General features: G+C 43.8%; 2 protein-coding genes across 3 annotated transcripts; both read right to left on the bottom strand.

Moving 5' to 3' along the window:
• Positions 1-1,222: 1,222 nt before the first annotated feature.
• LOC125720136 (myozenin-2-like) lies at positions 1,223-7,008 on the bottom strand. Of its 2 annotated transcripts, XM_048995264.1 has the most exons (7): positions 6,886-7,008; positions 6,186-6,331; positions 5,495-5,649; positions 4,892-5,063; positions 4,593-4,776; positions 3,629-3,693; positions 1,354-1,490 (listed from the first exon to the last, which is right to left on the bottom strand). In XM_048995264.1, the coding sequence occupies exons 2-6, from the start codon at positions 6,262-6,264 to the stop codon at positions 3,669-3,671; spliced, it is 615 nt and encodes a 204-aa protein (XP_048851221.1). In that variant the 5' UTR covers positions 6,265-6,331; positions 6,886-7,008; the 3' UTR covers positions 1,354-1,490; positions 3,629-3,668. The 2 variants fall into 2 exon arrangements, with proteins under 2 accessions (XP_048851220.1, XP_048851221.1); XM_048995263.1 differs by lacking the exon at positions 3,629-3,693 and having other exon boundaries at positions 1,223-1,490.
• Positions 7,009-9,900: 2,892 nt separating this feature from the next.
• On the bottom strand, positions 9,901-15,645 carry arl3l1 (ADP ribosylation factor like GTPase 3, like 1). The gene is made up of 5 exons (XM_048995265.1): positions 15,437-15,645; positions 11,746-11,862; positions 11,502-11,552; positions 10,975-11,160; positions 9,901-10,375 (listed from the first exon to the last, which is right to left on the bottom strand). Exons 1-5 carry the CDS (start codon positions 15,629-15,631, stop codon positions 10,328-10,330), a joined length of 597 nt encoding a protein of 198 aa, XP_048851222.1. The 5' UTR covers positions 15,632-15,645; the 3' UTR covers positions 9,901-10,327.
• Positions 15,646-21,489: the final 5,844 nt, after the last annotated feature.

The raw sequence follows: 21,489 nt of genomic DNA on the forward strand, positions 1-21,489 counted from the left end.
CGCTGTCAAAGTTGTCATTTCAGTAACTTGGGGCATTGATGGTTGGCGTCGCAATTTAGCGGGAATGAAGGAATCTCTGATATGCTTAGGTGGTTTGTGCCAGGACCCCACGGGGCGAGGATGGTCCTCTCTGCTTTTCAGGCAGTGTGGCTGATTCTTATGTAAATATTTTTTTGCTACTCACGTTGTATATATGGGCGCAGGTGTGTTTCTAGGTGTGGCCCTTCGTTTAAGTCACAAGCTGTTTCCTGACTTTCATTGTATGCCTGCTGTCACGCATCATGCGCTGCCGCTCATAAGAATCGCGCCAAGTCACTCTGCATTGCCTTCAGAACTGTGAAATGCTTCTTTTCATTAAATCATCTCAACATTACTGTGTGTGTTGCTGTGTTTGTGTAAAGGGTGATGGAAGCTGGTCTCATATGTGGGTAACACTATTCTCTTGCGTCTCCAAGGCTCAGGGGCACGGGGGGGGGGGGGGGGGGGGGGGGTTGATGCGTTCCTCTTCCCACAGTCCAAAACCATGGAATCGGGAATCTGCATCTTCTGCCTTTTAGTGACAGTGTGTGTTGCCTTCAGCGTGTTCCTTGCCTTAGGTCCTCCACTTGGTTTAATTGGACCATGGATGGATGGATGTATAGTGTGCTGAAATGGGTAGCTCCTGTCCAGAGAGTAAAAGTCCAGACAAAGATTTTGTTTTAACTAACTGGTTGAGTACATAGTCAGTCACAGAATACTCAGCTGGTTGGTTGAAACACAATCTTGGTCTGGACGTTTACTCTCCGGACCTGAATTGCCCGCCTCTGACACGTCCACTGGAAGATAGAGGGGGGGATTTCATTTAGCTTTTAAACACCGCTTTATGTTTGCATGCTTTTTCTTTGCCATTTGGACTGGTAATTTTAACGGGTAGGAGTTATTTTGCACTAAGTATTCATTTTTCATGAAGACACTTCCGCAGTGAGCTGAACAGATTGCATTCTTCAGAAGGAAAAAAAAATTGTCATGCGGCTGAGAGATCATTGTAGAGCTGAACGTGTCGGCGGGAAATCCGCCATAGTGCTTTAACAAAAGGCAAATTCTTCTAGGAGATATTGGCAAGTCACAAATGTGAAATGATCGGTGTTTGTGGAGATCACGGTTAATCGTGATCGCTTTCATTCAGTGCATGAGTGCTTGCATGCAGCACTGTGCTTAAAGCATTAATACAGGGTTTCCGGACTGATTTCAGACGCTACCAGGTTACAGGTTTATTGTAAGCTGTCTGTGAGGTGGGAGGGGCCTCACAAGCCCCGCCCCTTCTCCCTCATTGGTCCGTGGACTCGGGTTTCTTGCCTAAGCCCCATCCCTGAGGTGCTCGGTTGAAGTTTGGCCTTCTGGAGATGCGCTCCCAGTCCAGGCTGGGCTCCGTGCGAGCCAGGGCAAGCTCGAATCCCGGCAATGGCAGGGTCCTCACACTCCCGGCGCTCCCACTGAACGGAATCGGCGCTCTGGGGGAAAAAAGAGAGTACATTTTCGCAGGTTCTGTATCTGCGATTTTGGTTATTTAAGTCAACTGATTAAATCTGTTTGCTTTTACTGTAATGGTGGCCACTCCGTGTTAACAAATCATCTTTTTAGTAGGTCTGTTAATTAAACTGGCGTTACAAAAAACTCTGCTGCGTAATGGGTGATGACATTTCCCTTGCCAGTAGATGGCAGCATTGTATTATCTGTTTTAGAATGGGGGCATCCTCAGTGTCTCTAAGGCCTGTAATGTTTTACTTATACTGTTGGGAATCAACTGCTAGGAAACATTGTTTCTTATCTTTTAAACATGCCAGATGTTGCCTTCGGGGTTCGTGTTCAGCTTGCAATTTATGTGTAACTTTCCTTGACCTCATGGTTATTCCAATGTCTGCCTTACTCTGCCGTGCCGATGTCTCGCTTTAAGTGCCAATGCTAGATCACTTGGCAGTGATTCCGTCTCGGACTGTTGTGATCGAATCTGAGTAATATTTGCTAACATCACATGCTGAACACTACTTCCGCATGCCAGAACTGAAGTCTGACACATTGTGTGTGTGTGTGTGTGTGTGTGTGTGTGTGTGTGTGTGTGTGTGGCGTATTGTAGTGTAGTTTTAAAGGACATAGACTCATCCGTAGGTGCTTTGTTTGGGTAACTGCTTCACCCGCGGCCTGTATTACGAACTTCTTGGATTTAAGGTGGTCTGGGCTAAATGTAAAGGAGCAAAGATTAAAACTGGGGCACCTTAAATCTGACAAGTTGTCCAGCTAAGCAACAAAACCGGCTTCGCGATACTGGCTCCTAGACAATAAATACACACAAATATGATGCAAACCCAGCAAAAGCTCCTGTTCTGTTCAGCTGATTAAAAACAATTTGAACATTCTAGACGTAAATGCAACGGTGAATAAGTAAAGGTAGAAATTAGATGTAATATATTCTTTAGCAGTTATCTTGGCCATTAGATTGGTTCTTGCCAACAAATTTTTAAGAAAAAAAATTTTGGATTATTTTTCTCAGCATGTATGATCCGCTATTGTCAATCTTAACAGCCAATTATAATTAGCTAAAAGGTAATGTACTCAATATAATGCTTTTTTTTTTAAAGATTCATGAGGGAAAAAATCAATACCCCCCCCCAATTGGCATCATTTTCATAATTTGGCCCCCACTTCATTTTAACGATGACTGAAAACCAATAATTCATTCAATCAAGAGCTCACTCAAAGATGGAAGGCTGTGTAACAAGATGGCCGACCGGAAAAACCAGTATAACCTGTAAACTCATGCTTCTGACTGGTGCTCAAGACACCTGAGCAAGGGACTGATGGGGCTTTTTTATTCCTCCGGCCCACAAGGGGGCGCAAGGCCAGATCGTGAGCATAAAAGTACAGTGCAAGTTATTAGGCTTAAGTTTCCTGCTTTTTTATGCGTGTGACCTGTCGCTCTAGGGCAGGGGAAGCCATACGACAGACTGTCCTAGCTGCGGTTCGTCTCCTCAATGGAAATAAGCGGCATTCCTGAGCCCTGTGCAGTGACTGTATCCTGTCGACCTCATTAACCTTCGCAGGCGGCTAAAAACCAAAACGGGAAGTCGCTGGCCAGACCACCACCTAAAATACAACAGAAACACGGAAGCAAGCGAGTGCTGCCAATATCCATTGGGGATCCATAGGAGGGTTATGCTTACAGACAGGCGCTGATGCCGAGTAACTTTGCACCTCGTTCCCATTTCTAGGACTAATTGAAATTAGCTGGCCTAACGAATGTCTGTTTTTTTCCCTAGTTTAATACCTCTTGAAATGCAAGCATTGGAAATATTTTAATTTACACCCTTTTCTTGCTAGTTAGTGAATGAGAGCATTTTAGCACAAATTATGGCAAAACTAAAATGCAGACAACGGTGAAGTTATGAGTAGAAAGTCCAAAAAGCAGGGTTATATGATTAAATTAAGAACATGCTCTTCGTTTGACTTAGAATGTATGGAATTATGGTCAAATGGATTGGCTTGCAGGTTGTGGGGAAATCAAGGATGTAATCGTATGGTGATGAGGTTAATATCCGTGTTACTGTCTGTTACCAGACTGCAAAGACCACATCTATATCTGTATACAACAGACCATTGGGCAAAACAGCTGCTGGTGTCCGAGGCCTTTAAAGTCAAGTCTTTGCTGGGGGAAAGTTGCTGTAACAAATGCAGTGAACAGGTTTATTTTACTCGGCAAACCAGTCATCACTTCACAGAGTGTAGCAGTGTGGATAACAGTAACTTTTGTATACATCAATACAGGCATTTAACTCGGCAGCATTTTAACGGTATGTCCTTTATGATACAGGAACATGATCCTGTGTGTCCCATCTGGGCTGCAGGCTTGAAAGGCATGTAGAGTGTGGAGGCGTTTTCTGTGTGACCTTTTGGTTTAAATAGATGCTGAACTCACAGGCCCAGGGAACCGAGAGCCAGAACTGGGCTCAGGTTTCAGAATCAGACCTCGCACAGTGTCGAGCAGCTTTGGTGACCTCATTTGTATTGATCTGGGCATATTATCACTCTGGTTCTGTGATAACTTAATACCTTTAATTTATGTAGCAAATGCTTTCATCCCAGGGGATGTGCACTTGATAGACCACGCACAGATAATTCCTGGAGCTATTGGGGGTTAACGACGTTGCTCATGAGCCCAGTGGTGAAATCACTCTGCTTACCTTGGGATTTGAACCTATGACCTTCCAATCACAGGCACATCATCCTAATCCTCCGAGCCATATGCTACCCTGATAAAATTTGCTTTATTGATTAAGAAGGGAATTTCTTTAACGCAATCACACCCCGGTTGGGACTTGAACCCATCCTCCCTGGCATCCATTAGGCTACTGGGGCTCGCTTAATAATGGTTTCAATATGTTATTTAAGTATTAAACTTGTATTATTTGTAAAGACAGCAATTGTTTGGAGATGATCAAAGCTACTTGTTTAATCCTTTAGGATGAATGGTTATAAGGATTTCTATTGGTTTTTGTTTGACACCATTGACCATTGTCATCATTTGTATGAACCCATGACCCCCTGGAGCTGGCAGTTACCTGTTGAAGCACTTGTAGTTGGCAGGCGTGAGTTTCTGGGGCAGCTCTGGCAGATGAGCATCGATGGTGGCCAGGATCTTCTCTCCGGCCCTCAGATCCTCCCGCCAGGGCGAGTAGTAGGACTTCGGGATCACGGTGACGTTAAACTTCTCGTGAGGAATATCCTTCAGCGGCTTCGCGTAGCCTGAGAAAAGGAGAAGCCGCTAAGTCAGCCGGAGATCCAGAGTATCGACCCCTGGGTTTGTATATGTATCATGTCTATAAACAAATAAGGCAGGACGTCACGGTAACCGAGTTACCCGGAGCGAGAACGTCAGGGTTTCCTTTGCTGCCCACTGTGCCTCTCAAAGCCGAAGCAAGACTGTTTCTCCCAAGCTGCTTGAGGAAGACCTCAGCTTGAAAGCTTCCCTTTCCGCCTTGTTCTCCTCCCGACTCAAGCTCGGACCTCTTAGCCTGGCTCGATTCCGCTACCTAATCAGACAAAACATATTGAAGTTTTTTTATATATATATGTCAAAGGACACTTGAAATGAGGCGACCCTGTTGTGAAATGCAATATAAAAATGAATTGAACTGAACTTTCTTTCCCGCTGATACGTCGTCTGTTTTATCAATATGCGCTTAATCGTTCCTGCGTACCCATTTGACGTGATCTTCTATTGCCAAAATACAACTTTAATACATACAGAAGTATGGCGGACACTATAAATTCCAGGGTGTCATTGTTGCCTCGTCGCAAATATCAAGGATTCTTCAGTTGCATCCTCGCCGAAGGAGACCAATCCCATGACTCATTGCATCCGAAGTTCATTCATGGGAGGCAAGTTATCAAGAATACTAAACACACAAGTACGTCATTTATGTTCTTGGTATTGACAAACCGCCAGTCTTGGTCCCCGTACCTTGCCTGAAGCTCTTCCTGTGTCCTCCAGGATGAACTTATCTACCCTTCTCAACCTTTCGTGAAACATCCTGGATCCCCTGTTGGCCAGGAGCTTCAGTTCCTCCATCATTACGTCCTGTGGGGCACTGATCTTCTTCCCGAGGTTCAGATACTCTAAGAGACACAGACACTTGTCACCACAATATCACAGCTCATAAGTCCTTCAAGAGTAATGTACAGGCTTTTCTCTGCTTTGAATCTGCTTTTTCTCTCTGCGTTGGCTTTGACAAATTGCCATAACGCTTTATTAGTTTTATAATATAAACCTATATCTGACTTCTGAGAGTTCCATTCTCAGCATTGAGGTCACATTCATAAGGATTAACCTCCTTGCCAAATCTCTTGTACTGACAGTCATCCTCTAAAAAAAATATATAACCCTCCTCAATCAGGTCAAGTTACTGTGTCCACATGCTTGCATGGGTATTGCACAATTGTATGGTTTTGTAAGACATATATGGTTAAAACTGCTCCTTTGTGTGCATTTGAGGCCTCCGTGGTCGTACTGATGTAGTCGTGTAAGAACTGTCGCTACGGCCCAGGTGTATAGCTGAGCTTCACTCTTACTCCAGACTCTTACTCCAGACTCGGTCGGGTTACACACAGTCAGAGCCCCTATCATTCTCGTGTCTGTGTTCTGTGTCGTCTACCTCCCAGGACTTCCCGGCTCAGGTCCTTAACCTGCCGTTTCCTTCGTTTGGACGGCTCTTCATATGAGTTCTGAATCATCTTCCTCTTTTTGGATGGAGGGAACCGATGTTGCTTTGAGGAAGTGTTACTGAAAGGCTAAAGCTGACTAAACAATGACAAGAAAGGAAACCATGGAATGCTATTTTCATCAGAAAAGGAAGTAGCATGTCATTATCAGCCATGTTAGACGTTAAATACAAGTCAAGCAGACCGATGACCACTTCAAGAAGCACACAAAACTGTTTGTCAACATTGCAAACTTGTAAGATGCACCATAGACTGTATGTTTTAGCTTTATCATTGACAAAAAAAACGTCCTAAAGTATTGAGCTGTTTAGAAGCAGGGTGAAATATTTAGCATATAACTTGCATGTTTAAGTAAAAAAAAAATAGAAAAAATAATTTTATGGTCTGGAATTGGCTACAATGCAGTCATATTGAGAAGGAAAACAGTGAATGGTGAGGTATTGGTACACTGGCTTAAATAATGCTGAATATTAGATAGATTGCATCAAACAATTTTAGTAAAAAAAAAAAAACACTGACAAATCGGTATCCGGTATCCTCTTGCCATCATTATTTATCTAACATTCTGTAAGCTTTCTTCAAAGTTTTTCCCAAAGAGAGCCGTGTTAGAGGGGTCTGTATCAGCGGACCTACCTGGCAGCCAGGAGGGATGGCGCTGTGCGTCGGACAGCCAGGCTTCCCCGTCTGCCTCGGTGATGCCCCACTCGCCGATCCGGGGTTTCGCCCCCAGCATTTGCTCACCCTGCAGCTGCCTTAGCTCACTTGCTTTTTTTAGCTGGGTTACGACAGGGGGGGGGGACAGCAATCGGGGATTTGCACCCTTTTCCTTCCCGTCCTCCATAATAAAAATTTGATCTGCACGCTCCGCACTTGGGCCCCTTAAGAACAGCTGACTCCAATGGGCCTGTTGCTGTGTTGCATAGCGACAGCACCCCCGTCACGTTGTCATGGCAAAGGTTGTGGTCTCCTGCCCTTACAAACGTCAGGGTGAGCAGGTCAGATGCCAGCAGAGCCACATGCTCACTTACTCATAGGCCCCATGGCTCCTTAACCTTATACAGCCTCTCCCCAGGTCACGATGGGTGACATTCCGATAAAACGTAAGGCGAAAATATTGTAAGCCGAAAATGCATTTTAACGCAGTACACCTAGCCTAAGAAACATCAAAGCCTAGCCTAGCCTACCTTAGACATGCCTAGAACACTTACATTAGCTTACATTTGGGCAAAATCATTAACGCAAAGCCTAATTTATAATAAGATGTTGGCTATCACATGTAATTTATCGTAACCTGGATAGTGTCTGTTCATCATGCTCCTCGGTATCCCAGATGCACGAAATGATCATATCCAGAACTATGACTATCTATCCATCCGTTTTCTGATACTGCTTGGAAAAAGTTTTTGGACTATGGGGGAAAACTGTAGTACTCACAGGAAACCCCATGACAGCACAGGGAGAACATCCAACTCCACACACATGGAGCCGAGATGGAGACTGGAACGCTGGTCCCAGAGGTGTGAGGCTACCCACTGTGCACGGTCCTTTTTGTCTGCTGTGCCCATATCTGTGGAGCCCGGTTTGGTTTAGTCAATGAATTTTCAGGTGGATGATCTAATAGCAGATACCTTTATTGATCCCCATGGGGAAATTCTCTCTGTGTCTCCAACATCTCCCTCAAGCTGGCCATGAAGGGTGGCCATCTGTTATGGCACCCAGGGGACAGGGGGTGAAGTGTCTTGCCCAGGGACCCACAGACATGCCAAGGCCAGACTTGAACCAACAACCTTCTGATCACAGGCACAGAGGCTTGGTCCACAGAGCCTTTGCCGCATGGTGATGTGAGCTACATGCTGAATGGTAACGTGAGCCTTTGGCAAATGGTGATGTGAGCTACATGCTGAATGGTGATGTGAGCCTTTGGCAAATGGTGATGTGAGCTACATGCTGAATGGTGATGTGAGCCTTTGGCAAATGGGGATGTGAGCTACATGCTGAATGGTAATGTGAGCCTTTGGCAAATGGTGATGTGAGCTACATGCTGAATGGTGATGTGAGCTACATACTGAATGGTGATGTGAGCCTTTAACGAATGGTGATGTGAGCTACATGCTGAATGGTGAAGTGAGCCTTTGCTGAATGGTGATGCGAGCTACATTCTGAATGATGATGTGAGCTACATTCTGAATGATGATGTGAGCTACATGCTGAATGGCGATGTGAGATACATGCTAAATGGCGATGTGAGCTACATACTGAATGGTGATGTGAGCCTTTAATGAATGGTGATGTGAGCTACATGCTGAATGGTGAAGTGAGCCTTTGCTGAATGGTGATGCGAGCTACATTCTGAATGATGATGTGAGCTACATGCTGAATGGTGATGTGAGCTACATGCTGAATGGTGATGTGAGCTACATGCTGAATGGCGATGTGAGCTACATGCTAAATGGTGATGTGAGCTACATGCTAAATGGTGATGTGAGCTACATGCTGAATGGCGATGTGAGCTACATGCTGAATGGTGATGTGAGCCTTTGGTAAATGATCCTCTTCAGCTCTTCAAAGACCCCGGAAGCGGAATGTAACAGTAACTTCAGAAGGACAAGAGACTGTTAATGTGCTGGATAGAGATAGTGGCCGATGGGTGGAGCTGGATTATCTGAAGCTCATTACTGCTCATTTTGTCAAACAGGCTTAGAAATGAACAATATGGTCACTGCAACAATAATTCTGCCACTGTGGTGTCACACCTAACGCATCACCCTACAGATGTGTATTTTTTTCCAGTTGGCCAATGACAGCTGCTTAGCTGAAGCGTTCACAGAAGCAGTGTGAAAATTCATTAATCTGAATGGGAGCCCCCCCCCCCATCAATAAATCCGCCCCTCGCAGGGACTGTCTGGTTTACGGCAGAAAAGCTCATTCGCGATGGCGGTGGATGATCACTCTGCACGGGGCGTCACACCTACACCAGCCTTGACACCCTTAAAGCTGGATAATATCTAAGTGCTTGTAAATAAGATTGACGGTATATCGATTACCCGGGTTCGAGTCTCCGCCTGGGTCACATGTGTGCGGAGTTTGCATGTTCTCCCCGTGTCGTCGTGGGGTTTCCTCCGGGTACTCCGGTTTCCCCCCACAGTCCAAAAACATGCTGAGGCTAATTGGAGTTGCTGAATTGCCCGTAGGTGTGCATGTGTGAGTGAATGGTGTGTGAGTGTGCCCTGCGATGGGCTGGCCCCCCATCCTGGGTTGTTCCCTGCCTCGTGCCCATTGATTCCGGGATAGGCTCCGGACCCCCCGCGACCCAATAGGATAAGCGGTTTGGAAAATGGATGGATGGATGGATGGTATATCGATTATTAGTGTACAGTAAAGTACAGTATGCAGTATGGTTGATGACAGTGTACATTACTAAGGAAATAGAAATCAGTGATCCACCCCCCTGCTGCTCACTGGTGAGCTGTGCTATTTTTAGAACAGGTCCGCGGGCGACTCATGTGGTCCTTGGGGGCGTCCTGGTGCCCGCAGGCACCGTGCTGGTCACCCCTGCTTCAGAGTAACCTGTGACATTGGTTACCAGGACAACAGAGGTCATGCAAGTTACCATCCGAGGTAACATCAACAGAACCAATACTGACAACATTTTCCAGGTGATAATTTCATTCCTGTAAAATACTGATTACATTCTGTGCTTTAGGCCCCAAGTTATCTGTCCATATAAAGAGAAGGATGGAATAAAAAGGGAAAATAATTAATTATAAAAAGTGTATTTCAGCACTGTAATCATATACACTAAATCTATCTTATATTATAACTCATGTTACTAAACTGTACAGTACTAAACAAAATTTTCCTTAACAATATAGACTATAATGATTGGTCTGCTGTTTTCTTTGTGCTAATTTATAAGTTACTTTAGACTTTAGAACAGAATCTGTCTTCTTGTTTTTGGGGAAATGAGTAATTTCTTAGGAATGATGTTGAAAAAGTATTACAGCAGGACGGCGAAACACCAGGAAGTGTCAAATAAGAGCGACCGCAAATCCCTTTGCTGGAAAATGCAGTTAGATCATTTCTTCTTATTTGCGATGTTATGGCAGATCCAGCTCATGCCATCCTGTTGTAGGGGAAAAAAGGGACGTTATTTCAAAACGACAAGCTAACAATGTGCAAGTTCACAGCAGTACATGAACTAAGATGATCAGTGAGTGGGAACAGACCACACTATAGTGTCTCTTCTAATTTATATAAGTGCATTATAACAGCCTGGCAATATATTTTAAAATAAATGTTCAGATATCATTAGAATTCTGAATTTTCTATCATTAGAAAAGAGTAAAAATTTGTACCTTTTCTTGTCACTAGTGCTGTACCCTGAAGGATCTGCCAATTGTAGCCTTAGCTGTAGGTAAAGGTAGCTTTTAAGGTACAGAAATGGACTCTGAGGAACATCCTCGAGGTCTGAACAACAGTAATGCACCCCCAAGGTACAAACCACACCTCTTAAAAGGTACATTTACCCTTGTGGGTACAGCCCCAGTGACAAGCAAAGGTACAAACTGGTGCTCCTTTTTTCTGACAGTGCAGACCTTTTATTGTATAGTAATATCCTGGTGAAAAGAGAAAATTCGCATTACTGTTGCAATACTTATGATTGTTATGAATATGATTATAATTCGATTTTAATTCGGGAATGAGTCTTGCTCCAGCACCCACCTGAACGCCCTCCCCAGACAGTGCAGAGCAGGCTTGGATCTGCCACTGCCGGTCCCGGTAGGTGTGCAGGTTAAGTCCCTCCGCGATCTCGCTGGCCGGCGAGGCAGTGGCGAGGTCCTGCTTGTTGGCGAAGATGAGCACAGGCACGCCCTTCAGGTCCTCCTCGGCAATGAGCTCCGAGAGTTCCTGCAGATGTGCAGTTAGGCACGGAAAAGTAGCATATTTACCGAAGCAGAGCTTGAAATTTGTCAATGGAATTTCTGTCTCAGTTCTAAGTTATTTTTATTATCATTTAAATGTAACCAATAGTATTTTTTGAAGAAAAGACACATGCAAAGATGCGGTATTGTTATTGGTCCTTTTTCAGAGAATCAAATTTCAAAATAAAAGTCCTAAACTCTACTTTGCTGAATGTCAGGCACCATTGCTGCAGTAGGACGCAGTAGTTTACCAGAGAAAAACAAAATGCATCAAAATATTAAAATATTGCTTTCATTTCGACAAATCACAAACAAACGTGCAATTACCAGACCAGTCTCCTCAAAACGCTTCTTGTCTGCGCTGTCTATCACATAGATCTGGGGGAAAAGTACAAACCTGCTCTTAACTGTGGTTCATTAATCCTTTAAACATGTTTTTAGACCACAAATCTTTTTTAGTTAAAGAAAGCAGCAGTTTCATCTCAGTCAGAAATACTTATATTTCAGCCTCTTCTCACCCGTTGCTTGAGCTGTCATTAACAGTAAATCGTTGTCAGAATTCACCACCTACCAGCAAATCTGTGTTCTCGAAATATTTTTTCCAGAAAGGGCGAATCTTCCGTTGGCCCCCAATGTCCCACACATTGAGTTTCATGCCATTGGCAGACACGCTTTTAACGTTGAAGCCCTGAAAGTTCGCAAAACACAACAGTTTGATGAAACCGGCACCTAGAGGCAGATACCTTATTTAGCAGGCCTGCCTGCCATCATTCATAAACACCTTATTTAGCAGGCCTGCCTGCCATCATTCATAAACACCTTATTTAGCAGGCCTGCCTGTCATCATTCATAAACACCTTATTTAGCAGGCCTGCCTGTCATCATTCATAGACACTTTATTTAGCAGGCCTCCCTCTCATCGTTCATAGACTGTTGCTTAGTCACCAGGCCTAATAATTAGTGTGTGATTCAGTGCTTTAAAGCCTTTTCTATTTCGAGGGAACTTGTAAGCGACCGACTGCTTCTCTTCATCTATTCTTAAGTAATCTAATCACAAGCCTCATAATTATACGCCTCTCTCCATAAATTTCCATTTGCTTACATTTCCATTTCAGAATAATCCGTTGAGAGCTTTGCGTTGCGTAATAGTGTTTCATTTTTTTTAGTTATATACGACCGCAAACATCGTAGATTGACAAATAAATGTACATTTTTCATAGTAATGAAATAAGACAATACATTTTTGGGCCAAAATGCTTAGGGATACTACACACAGCAGAGAGAGTGCAAATGCCGCATTAAAATATGCAGCTATAAGAACATAAGCATACATCTCTGTAGCAGGAACATAGGAACTGAATTTTGATATACGCACCCCCCCCCCCATCCATCCATCCATCCATCCATTTTCCAAACCGCTTATCCTACTGGGTCGTCCGGAGCCTATCCCGGAAGCAATGGGAACAACCCAGGATGGGGGGTCAGCCCATGACAGGGCACACTCACACACCATTCACTCACACACCATTCACTCACACGCCTACAGGCAAACCCCATGATGACATGGGGAGAACATGCAAACTCCACACACATGTGACCCAGGCGGAGACTCAAACCCGGGTCCCAGAGGTGTGAGGCAACAGTGTTAACCACTGCACCACCATGCCTCCCTATTAAAATTAAAATGATCATTGCATTGAATTACTATTAATTATTAGTTACAATTATTCCTTGATTATTAATTATTAAACCACACAAATGTTCGTAAGTCGTCATTCGACATCATTTTAAGGGTATACTCGAGTACAAAGAGCTAGGACGCTGGGAGTACGCACGCTACGCTGCTGCGCGGCGGGAGTAGCGGCCTGAGGTCGTACCAGGCAGAATTGGTGTTGCGGACGGGAAACGGGAGCCCAGTGAACACAAGTTGGACCTACAGTCCTCTTCGTTCGTATGTCTGAAAGTTCGTAAGTAGAGGAGCGTCTGTATTAGAATAATTATGTTGAAAGTGGTCCAAAATAAAAGGTTATTGTAAATGAAAATTCCTTTTTACTGCCCAGATAAATATTTTTGGGCAAGCCAGTCCCTAATGAATTTATTGATTTTAATTCATTTTCTAATGTAAATTGTTTTTTTTTTTAATTCACAAATAATTGATATTGTTCCGGTTCTGCCAGAAGTGTTTTTTCCCAGACAGCATCATTATCATCACTGCAGAGCAGTGGTTCTCAAACTCGGTCCTCGGGCCCCACTGCCCTGCTTGTTTTCCAGCTATCCCTGCCCTACACACTGCTGGTTACCTGGATCAGGTGTGTTCAGTCGATCAGAAGTTGAAAGACAGCTGGGACTTGTGTGTGGGGCAGGGATAGCAGGAAAACAAGCAGGGATAGCAGGAAAACAAGCAGGGATAGCAGGAAAACAAGCAGGGATAGCAGGAAAACAAGCAGGGCAGTGGGGCCTGAGGACCGGGTTTGAGAACCACTGGTCTAGAGCAGCGTTTCCCGACCCGGTCCTTCGGAATCCAGAGACAGTCCAAGTTTTCGCTTCCTCCCTGCCAGACAGTCCACATTTTTGTTCCCTACGGGGAGCTGGGAGGGAGCAAAATTGTGGCCAGTCTTGGTTGGGAAACACTGGACTAATGACACATCGAGGAACCAATCTGGCCAACAGAAGTCAGGGCAGAGAGCAGGCTGCTCTATTAATGTGCGGCTCGGCACAGTCAGCGAGTTAAACTCAGCATCCCGACTGTGGGAACCGGCAGCTGCCCGTGGGCGGGGGGGCCCACCCACTCATCAGCAGCGCCGGCCCCCATCGCTCGCCACGCTGCTTGTCGCGCTGCTCAAACCCCCCACATGACCACCGCGTTTTTCCAAATCATGTAAAACCGAATTCATCTCTGACAAGTTGATTGGAAATTCAACTTAATTAACCGGCCTCCTGCTGATGCTGCTTGATGGTGTGACCCTGTGCGATATGTAAGCGTGTATATTCCGCACTCACAGACAGTTCTGGGCCGGCTGCTTAGTTCAGCAAATATACTGCAATTGTATTGGCTTTATAAAAAAAAAAAAAACATTACTTTATCCTTTTGTTTGCGGAAAAATATATATCACATTAGAAACAATCAGTAGTTTTAGGTAAAACATTAGCAATAAAGTGAAACGCAAAGAGGCTGTTCTGAGTTATAAATTCGATTGTCAGGCAGTCTCACTGGGTGCTTTATAATCAGTCACACCTTTGCAATAACGTGAAACAGCGAACATTTGTGTTTAGTGTCCCTTTGGGAGCCAGTGACTACAAATGCAATTAATAGCAAAGTGACAAGAACAGAACTGAATGGGTCAGTCAAACATAAAGTATGTAGTTCAATAAAATAGAAAATGTCTGCGGATGTGTTAAACATCGCTCGTCAATGGACTTTTGTTATGAAAGCAATTTTGTTATTAACATTACTACAGAATATAGCCAGCGTCCCAGGACTTTCTGTGAGGACATTCTGTATGTATATATATAAAATCAGTACGACTGTGGTATGTTTACACACAAACGGGTGTATTTATCACTGATTTACTCTAGATACTTTTATTCTTTGTCTGTTGGATGTATGCTTGATTGGCAGTGGTGTGAATGACTTTTCTGCCTTTATAAAACGTCTTATTTTTACTTCATCCCAAGCTGCGAAACAAAGATCTGAGACACGGAACACAAACGTTTGGAGGGATGACAATAACAAATATGCAATGTTGTTGATTAGCCCCAAAAAGCGGGTTTAAAGCTCATTAACCTTTCTTATCCTTGTTCCCAGTGTACTACTTACTTTGGGTCATCCATCATTTCCATATTTTTATATGGTGCTTAGAGACAATTTTATCCAAAATGATGTACATTTTGAGGAAACAGAGTCAACCAATACCTTGAGGGGCCGGGGGGAAGTTAGGGGCCCAATGATGAAATCACTCGACAGACCACGGGATTTGAAACAGCAACCAACCGGTCACAGGCGCAGCATCCGTTCTGGCTGAGCCACATACTGATGGAATTCTGCTGTTCTCTACTCAGTGTCTTATATAACTATACTAACACTATCGACATTTTCTATTCATCTGAGATGAGGCATGTAATAAGGGGCATCTGTCAGTAAAACCGGCATTGTAGCAGTGTAATTGATCTTGGCTTCATCTGCTCTTGGCCATGATGGCCGGGTTATGTAAGCTTCATCAGCCCTGCCAGGCGCGAGGAAAACCGCTAGCTTTGCCTCTCACCTGCGTGGGGGTTACGGTGCGGACATCTTCAGACGCTAACTTCCTCAGGAGCGTCGTCTTCCCCGCGTTGTCCAGGCCTAGGAGGACGATCCTCAGGTCCTGCTCCCTGGCGCCTTTCAGTCTCTCGACGACGGAAAACAGACCCTGAGCTCGGCCAAAAGACAAAGTTAGACCGGCGTCCGCTTGCAACACCATTAGCGTCGCTCTGAGTTCCTGTCAGGACAGTCACGCGTCCGTCTGATTTTTTTCTACACAGACAGACGTGTTAAGAAACAGGAATTTTAATGGGTCAGAAGAAGCAGAAACTACAATGTATCTAACCTGCAATTCAGATGATGTATTAATTGCCATGTGAAATTGCACAGATACACATATGCCCATCTACATAAGGTCAAGGATGCTGCATCAGAAACCTGAATTTCTGCATCCCCACTGGAAGCATAAATACAGCAGAACCTGACAGCACACGACCAAAGACAACCAATATTTTGACACGATATGTGTGAAAAAAACATTTGAGATTTGTTAAAGTAACACTTTCTGATTGTTCTTTAGATTCCTTACAAGTCATTAATGAATAATAAAAGACATTAAGTCATTGTTCTGGGGGCCTATATCAACACTAATCATAAAAATTTAAAGTAAACTCACAGATTCCTTCCCTGATACACCGACATTATAATGAATATTGAAATAAGGAGATGGACAAAATATTATGAACAAAATCTTTATAGATTCCATCGGTTTTCAGTCAGTGGCACATGGGTTGCTGGAAAGCTACTACACTGTCCCAAATACACAACAAACGCCCAGTCCCTAAGTGGCGGAGGGACCGTCCTACCTTCTGAACCTCTCCCATCCTGACCACTGGCCTTGGAAGCAGAGCTACATCATACGGTCTGCCCCCAAGGAGGGTGAGAAATGTGGGTGAACCAGGACAGACTGTCGGCTCCTCGTTCCCCCAGCTAAAAGGGACCTTCTCTGCCCTTGTCTCCCTGCGGGGGGGTTGTTAGGGCTGGATTAACGGGCCACAATTAGCCACCATCTCCTCCACCACCTCTCTGCATTCAGGACTTACCTGGATTATCCTACAGCCACCTGTCACAGGAAAGACACAGGGGCAGTGATACTCCTCTCAGCCACAAGGGGGCGTTACCTAACGCTCCCCCGCCCCCTGCCTTTACCTCCCTCACTCCCTCCACCATGCCCATTCTTTCCACTTAATTCACCTACCAGATTTTCATCGAAGGATGGGAGCCAAGTACAAAAATGACTGTTAACACCTGTTAATTATAACGCCGCTTGTGCCAGCACAGGGTGCAGATTTCCATCCCAGGCTGACTGCGAATGTCTGTGTGATGCAATAAGATGTTTTTAAATAATCCTTTTAAAGACTTTTGTAATAATTTGCGTACAGTTACCGCGTAGACATTACGTAACTACATATGCATACGATATTATGGGTAAATGTGAAACACAAGAGAAATGTTAAATTAAAAATGCACGCAAAATATTTAATACTAAATTAAATTAAATTTATACTCACCAGAGTCTAACCAGAGTCCCTCTCAAAGAGACATTTTCACAGTATAGGTTTGTATCCCTTGCATCTCTAAATTGCCTATAGCATGTGTGCATTGGCATCCTATCTGGGGTGTACCCTGAACCTCACCCCCCGTGATGCGCCATCCCAGCTGGGGCGTACTCCGAACCTCACCCCACGTGATGCGCCACCCCAGCACATTTTAAATGGTGTGACTTCTGGGACATTTTCTAATTTCTATACATTCAGATAATTAAGGTTGCATTAATATTACGGTTATTGTTCCAAACGCTTGATTTGTCAGTGTAACGTTATGGGAAGGATTTCCAAAAAAACAACAGCCTACTGATGCAGCTTATAGTGTTTGCAGGGATGGATGCTGTTAAATGGAGGAGACGTCCATCTCTGAGCTTCTGGATGCTTTTTACAACCCATTATAAATCTCCCAATGCACTTGATGATGGCCCTGCATGTTTACAGTTCCTGCAAAGCTTTAAATGCCTCTGCTGCTACTCTGCTAACCCCCCCAGCACATCTGCCGGAAAGAAAAAAGACACGTTCATCTCGGCGTCACATGGATTCGGGGGCGGCCTCGTGCTCTTGGATGGTCGCTCGCATCTGTGTCCTTCTGCTCCAATGACATCAAGGTACGCAGAGCTGAGGGCCCGTGGAGGGTCCAGCCTGGGAATCTCATGCCCAAATCCAACCCATTTTGTCTTTGTGCTGGAGGAACTTTGATGAATGATGCAGTCTGTGTCTTCTTATCCTGATAAATTTATTACTGAAATTTCAAGAAGATAACAAATGAATAACAAATAGGATAATTAACTAGATAAGCCAGTGTTTCCCAATCCAGTTCTCGGATTGTGGACCATCTGGGGGACCCCGACGATTGGATTGGGAAACACTGGTTTAAGCAGACTGACTTTTTCAACTCGTCCTTGCATCTTTTTATCGTTCACCGTACAAGAAACTTTTCGCGATTAGCAATAGCAAGCGGTAAGTCGTGGCACCTCCGCAACTGCGCGCTGTACTCAAGCGATCAGACAGACGGGAGTGCCTCGTTTTTTATGCATTTCTCCATGCAGAGCAATCGGGGGCTGTTTGTGCATCTGAGAAAACTCTCTGGTTAGAACATAACAACATAATACATTTACAGACTAGAGGAGGCCGCTGTGATAGAATTTTAAACATAGAATTATTCTGTTTCTCACCAGCAATTAACGACAAATGAACATGAGGTCAGTGCTTAACAAACACTTAGCTGCTCGTTAATTAATGCATTAAGTAAGCTGTACTACTACATAATTCATGTCCCCTCAAGTGTTAATATCCGTTTTGAAATATTTTGTTCTTTTGATTTTCATTTTTAATTTTCATATTTTTGTAGATTTAACCGTACATATTTTATTTCTTATTTCATGCCTGTAAAGCGCTCTCAATGACCTTTGTGTTTGAAAATGTTCTATACAAATAAACTTGACGGTAGAAAATCTTTAAGGCGCAGTCCGCTTTTATGCCCTCGCCATACACTTTACAGCGGAACATAAAGGTCAGAGGACCTTTAACAACATACACCACAAACACTGAGTTCTCAGCCCGGACGGATATTATAGCTGTGTGACTGAATTTGTCCATCGCATACAGACATCATCAGTCGGTGTGGTGAAGGATGAAATGGGACCGTGAGCTCACGATGGGTAGCAGATGGCGAATCTACATATAGCGTATTAAATGTCTTATATGTGATATACATATCACATTAATAAGCAAACCGCTGAAATTTCAGGGAGCTATGTTTGCATTTTAATATATACTATACAGGAAGCTTAGGTTTAGATGGCAGATTATACGTGATCGCATGGAACCGCACGTGTTATCAGCGTTCGCCGCTTTAATCAGCATCTTGGCCGCTACATCAGACCATTAAAAAAACTGAAGCTACCTAATGCTAATACTGATGACACATACCATCTAACATCTTAAATGTCATCTTAAATATCACAGATATCCAATTGATTGAAGGTGGTAATTATTTTGTAAAATATTTGAACAGACGTGATATTCACATCTAAAGAGAAAAGCTGTCAAAGTCAAAAACGTGAACTTTTTTTCTAGACTGGTATTTTAAGATTTAACTTAAAAAGACAGAAGAACAGTAATGCCACAAATGGTCAAAAACTATATTTATATAGATACGGGATCGATTAAACATCTTGGTTTCAACCAAGTATTTGAAGATTAAATATGTGTAAATATAAATGAAAAGAAACGGAATCCGATTTAACAGGTAATTGATACGACTCCGTCAGAAAGAAAAATACATAGGAAAACTCGATATATCTCTGTTGACTAATTACTGCTACCTGCCGCAATGACTTTAGTTGGGTTTATAGCGGGACGGTTAATATTTGCTTGCAGAGCGTTTGTCTTTTACAGCAGGGATGTGTTTTATGGCTGTGGCGTTTCTTCACGATGAGCCCCGGTTCATGTCACCCGGTTTAGCCGCGTCTAATGACCGCTTTCCACACAGACATGTTTCCAGCATGGACATGCATGGTCTTCTGGTACCGGCCTTTGATCAATGGCTGACTTTCACCGCTACTTTTACAAACTTGTTCCTTTTTCACTCGCAAATTAATATCGCGAGCCTATCGCGGAAGCAATGGGCAGGGAGCAACCCAGGATGGGGGGCCAGCCCATTGCAGACAAATGTTTATATTTTGGTAATACTTTACTTGACGGGCCAAAAATAATAGTATTATGCTCTTGTGTATTAAATAACCAGTAACTCTTACAATTCATCACCATTAATTCATCATTAATAAATCCTGACATATTTTATCTCAAGTAGTTACTGTATTTGTTACTATATTTGTCGCTATATCTGTTAATTCTGTAAACCTTTGTGAACTGGAACCAGTCATGAATAACACCAGTGAAATACTGATCTTACGTTTGTTCATCATTAATAAATCGTGATGCATCTTTTATCTCAAGTAGCAACTATTTTTGTTCATGATTTGTACTTCAGTAGTAACCGAGTTATTACTAAGTTGTTAGGGTCGGTGACCGTCCATCCCTGTCCTATGTCTGCCACTGGCCGTCATCTTCCTCCTGTCATCTAACCCTAGTCCCTTATTTGTTGTGTGACTCCCTGTACTTTTGCACTCACACCCTGTTTTATTTTGCAGTTATTTCCTAGAGTTAGTCTCCGTGTTTAGTAACATTTCCCTGGTTTCCTGTGCTTGTTACCTGTAATGTATTTCACCTGTGTCTTGTTGTTCCGTGCCTGAACTTATTGGTTAACTGAGTTATGATTTTCACCTGCTCCGCCTCACGGCTTGTTAGTGCTTAGTGGTTAGTGTGTATTCAAGTGTCTGCTTTTGCTCTGTTCCCTGCTGGTTCCTTCTGGCTGTTTCCCTGTGCAACTTTGCAGTCGTTGTACATTTTATGGTTTTTTTTTTCCTCTCTTGCTCCCTGCCCTACTTTTTGTTCTGTACGTTTTGTTTTGACCCCTCATGGACCCCTTTTTTCCCCCCGGTTTCCCTGTGTTTATTTCTGTTAAATAACCCCCTTTTTGTGGACTGCTACATGACTCGCCCCTCCTCCGCTATGTCCCGCCCTAACGCTAAGTATTTCTGCCCCATCTATGAAATCGTCACCATGTTTGGTTATGTGGCTCTGCAGCATTCATTCAATAACGAAAAATTGCACCTGCATTTTGGGCAAAGAGAATCTTTATCTGGTTTAATACACGGATTTTCATGTCTGTTATACGCCATTGTATATAATACCAATCTTTCGTCACGTTAGCCGAATATCTCATAGGTATTCTCATATTTCAGAGGTACACACCCACTGTCATGCAGAGCAGTGCCTTATGGGCCATTACTCATTGCATAGAGGCCAGTTCTTCTGGGTCGCTTTTGGGAATTTGACAAAGGCTTTCATTGACGCTTCGCTTATAGAAGCTTCAGCTTTCAGCATCAGTTTTCTCCTGAATCACACTAGGGTAAGTCGAACCACAACACTCCCATAGAGGTGACATTTCTGTAAGCATTTTGGGGGCCTGGCTTGTATAGCACTGTTGCCTCATGCCTTCGGAGTTTGAAACCTGCCTTTACTGTATGGGGGGGGGATTTGAATGTTCTTTCTGTGTTGTTTAGCTTTCTGCTAGGTACTCCCATTTTCCTTCCATAACCCAGTGATTTGCAGTTAGAGTAAATTCATGTCTCTAAATTACCCGTAGTGATTGAGCATATATGGCCTGTGATGGACTGGCATCCCATCTAGGGTGCCCATCTGCCCAGTGATGCCTGGGATAGTCTCCAGACCCCCCCCCCTCCCCCCAGTGACCCTGACCTCGATAAACTGTTTGTAGTTGACTGGATTGATGCGTAGGGTCGCTGTTATATGCGCTTCTAGAGAACATTAGCAGATATTACATCACCGTAACAATGCTATGTTTGGAAGATATGCTCTGTTAACTGGATAAAGAATTCTAATA

Source organism: Brienomyrus brachyistius, chromosome 24 (genome assembly GCF_023856365.1).
Source record: "Brienomyrus brachyistius isolate T26 chromosome 24, BBRACH_0.4, whole genome shotgun sequence".
Classification (NCBI taxonomy): Eukaryota; Metazoa; Chordata; class Actinopteri; order Osteoglossiformes; family Mormyridae; genus Brienomyrus; species Brienomyrus brachyistius.

Bases quoted from the DNA above. Each gene is read 5' to 3' on its own strand.
- LOC125720136 (XM_048995263.1), bottom strand. From the start codon at position 6,264: ATGATTCAGAACTCATATGAAGAGCCGTCCAAACGAAGGAAACGGCAG. The intron at 5,650-6,185 runs GTAGACGACACA...TGTGTCTCTTAG, and splicing joins GAGCCGGGAAGTCCTGGGAG to AGTATCTGAACCTCGGGAAG. The intron at 4,777-4,891 runs GTAACTCGGTTA...TCCTTTTCTCAG, and splicing joins CCCTGACGTTCTCGCTCCGG to GCTACGCGAAGCCGCTGAAG.
- arl3l1 (XM_048995265.1), bottom strand. From the start codon at position 15,631: ATGGTGTTGCAAGCGGACGCCGGTCTAACTTTGTCTTTTGGCCGAGCT. The intron at 11,863-15,436 runs GTGAGAGGCAAA...GCGAACTTTCAG, and splicing joins GCACCGTAACCCCCACGCAG to GGCTTCAACGTTAAAAGCGT. The intron at 11,161-11,501 runs GTAATTGCACGT...GCACATCTGCAG, and splicing joins GTTTTGAGGAGACTGGTCTG to GAACTCTCGGAGCTCATTGC.